We start from the raw sequence: 10,782 nt of genomic DNA on the forward strand, positions 1-10,782 counted from the left end.
AAATTGAATGCTATTATGCCCCTATTATGCTATTTTAAAGTTTCCTAATGTTGTTTTGGAGTCTCCTATAACAGGTTTACATGCATCAAAGGTCAAAAAACTGTTTCATTTTCTCACAATATACATTTGCACATCACCACATTTTCAATGATTCTCAAACGACTCGAGATGAATCAATCTCTCTAAATCCCTCCTTTCCGCGAGCTACTCTGCTCTGATTGGCCAGACAGCTCAGTCTGTTGTGTTTGGTCTACCGGGTACAGCGGCGCGTGTCGAAAACAAAAACGGCAATTGCCATAACAACGTCAGCTATGCTTGTCCATATCAATCCGAGCGAGTCCGATGATGAAACATTGGAAGAACTATCAACCCGAACCTTCATTACAAGGACAACTCGAGCAGGACATTTCTCAGTGATATGTTTGCGAATCCTGCATTGAACACCGAGATTTGAGAAGCAGTCGTCAGTAAAATAAAGGGAACACAGCAAAAGTTTATGAGGTATCATGGTAAAGATGAATGTTAACCACTGATTCTTCACGTGCTCATCATTGGGCAGTGAAAGAAAAACGGGCTTTACCTTCACATTGCAAAGCGCAGCATATTCTCGACATCAGGAATCAGCTGCAGGTTTGAGGTTCAAGTTTTCCCTGGTGTCTGCGCGCGCAAAGTGGTCGGGCAATATGCTAATGTTTCGTATTGACGTCACAACGAAACTATTCGTTGAAAAACTATTAATTTCATTGACTCAGAGTTGACTCTTACTTTTGAAAGACAATAACTTTATATACGGTGAACTTTCAGATTTAAAACTTTGCAGGATGTTTTCATTCACTTAGAGCTATACACTTAGAGTTACACACTACATGAAAGGTCATTTTAAAAAATTCATAATAGGGCCATTTAAAGTTGGTATGAAATGGACGATGCGATAATCTTTTCTTCCTTATTGTGACATCCAAATGAAACGGCTCCTTGAACAAGAAAAATGTAGGCTGGGACTTGATTTTGTCTCGGTGGGGAATTGATTGGATGGTTGTGGTTTACCAGTGGTCGATCTCATGTGACTGACAGGTTGTCCTGCCTTCACACCAGTAAACGGATCATCAGAGAAGAGATGTTAAGTTAATTAAAGATTATGAGGGCACATGGAATTTAAAAAGTATAATGATGTGCACAGATAAAGCATTTTATAATAAATACTGCAATATTCTGTAAAAAATGATAATTGTCCATTTTGATTTCATGGTGACTTGCTACATATAAAACGCCTAAAAGATCATTACTTAGAAAGTCATGACAATTCAAGACAATTTCATGTTTTATCGGCTATATGTTTTACGCAAAATGCTAATTTTATGTTCCAAAAGAAGGCCATTGAGCAACACGTAAGCGAGTAGGCTAAATGACAGAATTTTAAATCATGAGTTAACTATTCCTTTAAACGTCTTTATAATTTGACAATGTGAGATTGTGTTTTATTTGAGAAATGTACAATCCACAAACTAAGTTATGATTCGTTGCTTGCTTTTCATCTTTTTAGTGGTTCCTTTTAGTCCTATATTGACAAACAGCTTCTAAACTACTGGCAACTGGTCTAAAAATACAATTAATCCAACAGTAATTACTAAATGAGTTTAATATAGAGATTATATTCTGAACTCCAGTAAAATGACCTGTATATTTGCACCACCCTCATAAATATGATGCGCCTGACTGAGGCTCTTTACATTTATTATAGTGGCGTAATTCTCATGTCCACATGATGTTTGTTGCTGAGAATGTCTTGTCATATTTGTAGCTGAGTGTGGATCGCGATGTGACAGTATGAGTACTGACTGGCTGTAGTGTTGGACGGGGGAGGCGCTTCTCTTCTCTTTAAGCTTATGTTTTCCCAATAGAAAATTTCCTGTTGTCATACGCACCATAGATACGCGCGCGCGCTCATCTCCATCACGGGGAAGTGCGCGGAGTTGTCAAATTTTACGGAATATTCCCGAAATATCAGATTGTTTGCGTGATAGAGATAGCCTACATTCTGCCATCAAGTGAATGTGTAACCCGTGTATAATTTCAGAGGACAATGTTTTGTGTGTGAGGTAAGTTGAGTCTGTTCTTTGGTTCAGAGGAACACGAGTAATCTTGTTAAACAGAGTCTACGCTGATGTTGACGCAACAGTGTAGTATGTCGCTTTTGTAATGTTTATGTCTTTAAATCTCGGAATGTAACGTATTTACAAGTGTGTTTGTCCGACACAAATGTTGTGCGTTTTCTGCTTCTAATGAAAGAAAAAGAAAATGCGCAAAGTGAAGACAAACAGTTCGCGTGCGTGGAGCTAGTTGTAATTTTGCGCGATGTTTTTGCCATGTTTTCAACGATGCTTCAATAATTTTTCGTCACTAGAGTTTGAACTACACTTAGTTTCTTTCGAATTGAGCAGCCAACAGGGTCACCGTCGTATTGTAGATATTTAGTATTATTTCTCATTCAAATGCTTTTTTGAAAATGTGTCATGGATGCCATTGATGGAACAGGTTGCTGTGCGTGACTGAGTCAGACATGAAGCGCTCAATGCAACAAAATACGATCTACACTCCTTCACTGGCATTAACCTCTTCCTTTCACCTCAGTGTTGACTTACACATTATAATATTATTATCGCTAAGGTTTTGCCAGCTTTCTTTAATAATTTTTTTCCAACAATCATGTTGTTCACTCTTAACAAATAGCCTAACTGCACTCAAGAAACTCGCAGTTTTTACACCTGGATAAAATTAAATACAAAAATTAAATTTCACATCTTCAAATAAATATTTTACAACTCAGAATCCTTGTAGGCTCTAAAAGCTATATCTCGTTTGTGAACAAATAAATCTTTGTGTTGCATCTTTTTAAATCATTCTGTTCATCACTTGTTCTGTTCAATCTGTCCAAGTGTGTTCTGTTTTATTGGTACTTTAAAACAAACTATATTGTGTAAAATTAATATTCATTTCAGTAATTTTGGGATTTCATTTTTATGTATCAGTCACCTTGCTTTATGGATATCGGCATGGGTATCGTTAAAAAAAATCTGTATTTGTCGACCACTTAAACAATAATTGGTCGACCATAATAATTAGAAATACACAGAAATGTAAAAATGCACAGTGTGCAATATAGTATTGTATTTTCTTTTATGATTCTCTTAGAAAACCCATTATTTAAGGAGAAACAGGACTGATAGACCTATTAGGCAGATTGTCTATTTTATCTGCAGCATATTAAAAATTTAAATCTTTAAAATATGTGCATCTAAAGTGTCACTAAATCTTTATGTCGGAACCACTTGTTGAATGAGCATGGATTGTTTCATTAGGCCATTGACAAGATTAAGCTGGTTGAGTAAACACGGCTCAGGTTTAGTTTCCTGTTTTCCACATTTGGTGTGGAAGAAGGGCTGCCATTTTGGGGCTCGAGTTTCTCAGCAGGTGTCTCTCATTCCCATTAATGCTTGCGGAGGTGGAATCAGACTCTGGGAGTATTTCCACACACAGCATCCGAGACCTGCGGCACTGAATCTGTGATGTGCACTAGTGTTGGCAGGTCCAGAGTCACACACTGAGTGATGAGTGCCTGTATGTGAGCGTATGAGGTTGACATAGCAGCCCATTACTGTCATGCCATGAATATGTGTTCACGCCACTCCACAGGTGGAGAAAATGATTTACTGCGTTTTTAGCAAAATTGCTTGGCGCTCAGTGGAAAATACATCAATTTAAGATTGAGTGGTTGCTTCTTATTTACTTGTAATGTACATGGGGATGGATTTTTAGTGCTTTGTGTTTTGATAATAAAATACAAGAAGCACACATTTATCTTTGAAGAAATAGTTGCAATTCATTGATTTGTGTTCAGTGTAAATAAATGTCATTCCAAACCTGTATGACTTTCTTTCCACCATGGAAAACAAAAGAAGATATCTTGTAGCTTTTTTTCCCCCAGCCTATATTTTTGTCTCATACCCGAACCACTGCAGAGTGACTTTCATATTGAGTCATATGAATATCTTTTATATAGATCGTTTGTTCTTTTTTTGAAGCTTGACATCCATTGCCTGGTCATTTTCAGTTTTTTTATTGTGTCGTTTTTCAAAATCTTTTCTTTGGTGTTATACAGAAGACTTGGAATGAAAGATTTGGAATGACATTTTAATATTCCTACAACTATATGCTTTATATTTAGAAGCAATGCATTCAGCAAAAAGTAATGCAAATACAGCAAAAAGAGCAGGCCTATGTTCCTTCATTTCCTCTCTCTTTCTTCTCTTGCCACTTCTCTACTCACTCACTTGTATAAATAGCTGTGATAGTCAGCAGTGAGGCCTTTGACTCTATCAGCACTTCATCTTTGCTCTTATATATCAAGCCTTTATTCCTCAACACCTACAGTAGTCATGGGTCACGGCACCAGAAATTAATATTTTAAAAAAACGTTCCGCTTCCCCTCCACAATAGTTCTTAAAGGGGTCCTATTATGCTAATTTACAAGTATCCGGTCATACATAATTTAACTTTTAAAAAAACGTATTTTTCTTACAATTTAAATTGTTGCCACACCTTTTTTCACCTGCTGCTTTGCTTTAGTTGCGGTTTCTTTGTGATTGGTCTACCGCTTAGAGCGTGTGTTGGAAATGTAACGCCCCTTACCATAACCAGAGAGTATCAGCTCTGAAGGTTTCCTGCTGTAAACACTACTGTAATGGTGTCAGTTTGGCAATATCAGTTCGAGTCTGAGTTCAATAATGAAAGTCAAGAAGAACAAGATGAACCCAAACCACCTTCGCATGCACTACTTGTGCAGGATGTTTCACAGTGGTAATTCTTTATTTTATACATCCCTTACATTTTAGATAACGGTGTCATTTATAACATCTGCATGGTTCAGAAAGCAGAAAAAATGGTGAGAACAACAATAGGTTGTGGTTGTGCTGAGGAATAGTGTTAAGAATACATTTTACCACTGTTTCCTCAGTTCGTCCGCCTTAGGCAGGCCAAAAATAGGGGGTTTAGATTCGGGTTGGAAAAATATTGTCTCTTAGACATTGTGACAACTCACTACTAATGCAACTCAACCAGGAATTATTTAAATGAGAAATATTGAGATGTGTACATTCCTGGAAGAAAACTCAAGGCTACAATCGAGGCATTTCGGGGAGTTCAGAAACAGTGCGCACTGATACAGAGAATAACTCCCTATGGAGTGACTTTGTGCTTTGTAACATTGCAGACTTTTTCATGCTCAAACAGCAACATTTCACACTAAAGAGTTGAAAGTAAGTTGAAAATAAAAAAGCACAATAGTCAAATATGCACCAATGACATTCGTTCACAAGATAAGCTAGAACAAATGACATGATGACATCTGAACTGACATCCTAGACAGCAACATAGTGTCGGCCCAGATCCGGGTCACATCCGGTAAATGTGGATTCAACGCGTACCAGATGTGAGCCGGATCTGGGCCGACACTATGTTGCTGTCAGGGATGATTATGATGCCATATTTGATTCGAAAGCTACAAGAACACTTAGTCACAATGACACTGCCCGCCCTTTTGTGTTAACAAGCCCATAAGCTGTTTGTGCGGCACCACACGTGGCATCCGAGCTCGGAGATTTCAGTGTGAGAATTGAGTGACAGCCAGAGAGAGAGATTGTGTGCCCCGTTTGAAACGATGGTAGAGACTGTAGATGTTATTGCGATCAGAGTCCCTTGAGAATGGCAGGCGGGCTGTTTTTCATTGATGTAGAGGAAGGCTCAGGGAGACAGCCAGCACAAACTGTGGCAGATGGGTTTTATTAATGCAAACACAGTATAGCAGACTACTGGGCACAAGGGCACTGCCATAAATTGCTGGTCCTTTTGCCACTGTGTGCATTTCAGGAATACTGTCAGTTTAATGCAATTAATTAATACAATATTTATTTATTATAAATATTAGATCATAATCATAATTAAAAAATAATTAACATAATAAATAATAAAAATCTGGCATTAATAATATATTATTAATATAACATTGTCTATTCGATTCAACTCAATTAAAATAAACTCAGTTAAATAAAATATGTGACCATGGACCACAAAACCAGTCACATGGTCAATTTTTTTAAATTGAGATGTATACATCATCTGAAAGCTGAATAAATAAGCTTTCAATTGATGTATTTGTTATGATAGGACAATATTTGGCCGAGATACAACTGAAAATCTGGAATCTGAGGGTGCAAAAAAATCGAAACGTTGAGAAAATCGCCTTTAAAATTGTCCATTTATGTTCGCGATTGTGCTGCATTCACTCACAAAAATATTTTTTTTTATATATTTATGGTAGGAAATTTACAGAATCTTCATGGAACTTGATCTTTACTTAATATCCTAATGATTTTTGGCATAAAAGAAAAATCAATAATTTTGACCCCTACAATGTATTCTTGGCTATTGCCACAAATATACCCGTGCGACATGTGACTGGTTTTGTGATCCAGGATCACATATATGGTGAAACGCACAGCAGAAGTGGCCACATGATGCTATAAAGCATCAAGCCATCTGTAGCTCTGAAAAACAGTGGGGAACTACCACACCACAGCTGCTGTTTGCACAGACATCAGATGTAATTCTTATTTAACATGATTGGTTTGATATTTGTGGCATACTATTAAGGGTCAGTCCACTGCAAATTATATGAATGTTATAGAGCCCTCAGGCATGATGCAGCACAAGACATAAGTAGACCGTCTGCCCTTCAATAAAACATGTTGATGTCTGAAAGGTAGGCTGTAAAAACAGATGCTCTGCACTCAGTAGTTTTTCATGCCTGCCAGCGACTCGAGCACAAGAAATTGGAGGATGCAGATTAAAGCACACTTGGAATCCACAGGGGCTTCTGAGGGCCAAAATTGCCGGCTGAATGATTGTGTTACCTGAGAACATGATCGTCGGGTCCAGAACACAACCTTCAGCTGTGTGCTTCAGTCACATTATCAGAAGACAAAGAGTTTTTTCAGCCATGCCTTTACTCCAGTCACAATGAAATGTGTGTTGGTTAAACCCCCTATAGGCATGCTAGAAATTTACTAGTTCTAGTGCATTTTGAAGTCATTTTATATATTGTTAGTGTGTGATAGGGACATCAATTTTAAGGAAGTCTTGGATGTAAAAATGCATGCATCAATCTGACAAAGAAAATTCAGTGCATCAATTATAACGATACTTAATTATAGTAATACTTTTTGCATTCATTAATAGATGATTCTTCAATTAGGAATCTTTAAAAATTTAACTTTTTCATCTATGTTAAAACATTTATTGCATATCACTGAATAAAGAACTAATCATGGCCTTGGAACAACCTTAAAGATTTTGGTATAATGTAATGGGAATAAAAAATAAAATTCTCTGAGGAAAAAAATGTGGATAACCTTGGACTTGCAGTTAATTAACTTTGGGTTAAAAAGAAAAAAAAAGATTCTTATTTAACCTTGATTGAGAGTCGTGTTTAAAGCTATTGTAAAATACTCTATAAACACATACCTGTCACCTCATTACAATAGTAGTACTGCACCAAGCATGCTTTCCATTGCATGTGTGATTCTTGGCAACCTTTCTGCTATTTGCTATCAATAAATTATTACATTTTTGTTGCTGTGTGTTTATTTTATATGAGATCTTGCCAGGTATGTGCAACACGTGGTAACCTTTTTATAAAGGCAGTAAGTCCACGAAGCTGTGGATTGCAGTGATTCTCCGCTCCGCTTCGTGTCTAACAATGCCCTTCAGCTTTTATAAAATCACTGTAAACCACAACTTCTTGGGGCTTATTGATTCATTAGATGTCTGCAAGGCAAAATCATTTATTCAGATTGAACCAAACCATGACCAAATTTAAAGTTTCATAATGTATGTTTTTTTTTTGTAAAGAATTGTTATTCAGTCGAATCATTGTCAGTTTTACAACTCCAAACTCCAAAAGGTGTTTTTCCTCTAGTATACTGAGGCACTTGGCTGCCCTCTTGTTCTGTGCGATACATCAAGCGTACTGTCAGACAGTGTATTCGCGTATAACAGGTTTCGAGCCTTGTTCTTGGTTTGATTAATAAGGGTCCTCCAGGCTCCAGTAAACGCTTGCTCCGTATGGCCCCCACACTCTCAAGCACAGCTCAAGGGACGCGAGTCTGACAGAAGGGCACATCTGCTGGGTACATACAGCAATTAAGTCCATTAAACCAGCATTCAGCCATGCTAATGTTGTTTTACCATCGTCGAAGAAGCTTCAGTCATCGACTCTTGTAAAACACCTCTCTGGATTCTTAAAATGTCTTCAAATTAAAATGGACATATGACGCTTTGACACTTTTTTTAGTATCACCTCCAAAGCGAGCCGTAACAATACTAAAATGTGACGTGTGAACACTGCAGATCACTGATTGGCTAGAGAGAATCGTCACTACCAGCATCATTGGATTTGCAACACAAGACACCAATCCCACTAGATATAAATAGTTGGCAACAGCCACCCCCAGTATCATTTGTTCACACAAATTTTTTTAAACGACTGTTTTTTTTTTTTTTTGCGTTTACGATGATGTCACGGCAGTATAGGCGGGGCAACTATAACGATCAGTCTATAGAGAGCCTAAGTCCCTCCTCTCCGCTTCCGGCTCATGGGACCTTATTTCGGAAAAAAATATGTATGGTAGTCAATGGCGAGAGACAACTTATCTTTTTATTCCATCTGAACTGTGCCCTGAATTACACATATGATGTTTGTCAATTTAAAAGATAATTATGAAACTCAAGAAAGTCACAGTTTGTCATAAAACAGAAGAGTAACATTTAGTTTTATGTGAAAATCGCTCAATGAACTACATCTCTCGTCTCGCACTATGTACGTCACCAACATGGCTGTCACCTTAGCGCGTTTCATCTCGTTCTTCCAGAAAGACTAGACTTAACGTAAGATTATAGAAAAAATGACAGACTTTAGCTTCAGTAAAGTTAGCTTCATTCATTTTGTATTGGTAAGGTATGACGTCACATGTGCGCCTTTTGGGTTTGTAGTCTTTGTAATTACGTATTTTCACAGTCTTATACCTCAACAGTTTCACATCAAACTGCGACTTTCTTGACTTTAAAATGTATCTTTTAAATTGACAAACATCATATGTGTAATTCAGGGCACAATTCAAACGAGATCAAAATATTTGTTGTCTCTCGCCATTGACTACCATACAATATTTTTCCGAAATAAGGTCCCATGGTGGTCCACCGTAAGGGGACTTAGGCTTTCTATAATCCCATCCACTTTAAAGCAGTAATAAACTACAGTGGAAGCAGCGTCTTTCCACGCAGTAGAAAAGCGGCTATACAGTACTTGTTTCCATGGGACAGAGTTCTAGGGCCTCATTTATAAAGGCATGCGTACAATGATCCTGAATGTGAATGTACGTCAATTTCTGAAATATTCCTAAAAACAAATCATAAAATGTCCAAATGAAAAAAAAAAAAAAATCATAAGCGCATCCCATTTTATAAATCACAGTTCTTGAATCTTAAATTCAAGCTCCATGTGAACAAGCGCCTCAATTTCACCTACATGCTTTTCAGTTGGCGTACGTATAAGAACATTTTCATATCATAATTTTTGCCTTTATACATCCAGATGTTCCTAATATGATGTAATCTGATCATAAGTGCTTTTTATTAACAACTAACCAGAAGATTGTAGGTTCATAGCCCACAATGGACATACAATGTATACATTTTTGTGCGTGTGCAAGGCACTTGTTCCAGAGGTTGGACTACTTGTTATTCCAAATAAACTGACTTGTGTTGCTCTCGGTTTGTTTTAGGTGCACCCAACGGTCTCATCATTCACTTTGAGATGACAACGGAGAACTGAAAGACATCCTGGCGCCACCTCAAGGTTTCTATTTCTCTGTCTCCTTTCTCCGCTCCTCTATGGGTTCCCGAAGTCAGGGGTTCTTCCACCACCAAGATCACCATCACCACCACCATCACCGCAGTTCAGTGGTGCCCACGGCTGTCCCCCGACTGGTGCCCGAGACCAGCAGCCTGTTGGGGGGCATCGCCCAGATCACTCCTTCCCTGTTCCTCGCGCGGGGGAATGTGGCATCCAACCGCAGCCTCCTCCTGTCCAAAGGGATTACCTGTGTGGTGAACGCCACCATCGAGCTGCCCAACTTCAACTGGCCGCACATGGAGTATGTGAAAGTGCCACTGGCCGACATGCCTCACTCGCCGATCTCGCTTTATTTTGACAGTGTGGCTGATAAGATCCACAGCGTGGGCCGCAAACGGGGAGCCGTCCTGGTGCACTGCGCGGCTGGGGTGAGCCGCTCCGCCTCGCTCTGTTTGGCGTACCTCATGAAGTACCACAGAGTTTCCCTGGCCGAAGCTCACGCCTGGGTCAAGGCCCGGCGACCCGTCATTCGTCCTAATGGAGGGTTCTGGCGACAGCTCATTGAGTACGAGAGGAAACTGTTTGGCAGGAACTCTGTGAAAATGATCCAGACACCATACGGTGTCATTCCTGACGTGTACGAGAGGGACCGCAGGAACTTGGCACCTTTCTGGGGCTTGTGAAGAGGGGTTTGGACTTCAAGCGTAGAGGACAGGTCCGATAACCCATCTTTGACTCTATTGTCTTCCGGGCTCTTTCCGTACGTCCACGTGTCCCTTCTGCCAGAGTATAAAGCGAGACGGTCCATTTTCAAG

General features: G+C 38.9%; 1 protein-coding gene across 1 annotated transcript; it reads left to right on the forward strand.

Moving 5' to 3' along the window:
• Positions 1 to 1,959: 1,959 nt before the first annotated feature.
• Positions 1,960 to 10,782, forward strand: dusp14 (dual specificity phosphatase 14). Its single transcript, XM_084125328.1, has 2 exons — positions 1,960 to 2,099; positions 9,897 to 10,782. Exon 2 carries the CDS (start codon positions 10,006 to 10,008, stop codon positions 10,648 to 10,650), a length of 645 nt encoding a protein of 214 aa, XP_083981454.1. The 5' UTR covers positions 1,960 to 2,099; positions 9,897 to 10,005; the 3' UTR covers positions 10,651 to 10,782.

Source organism: Abramis brama, assembly GCF_963993115.1.
Source record: "Abramis brama genome assembly, chromosome: 10".
NCBI lineage: Eukaryota > Metazoa > Chordata > Actinopteri > Cypriniformes > Leuciscidae > Abramis > Abramis brama.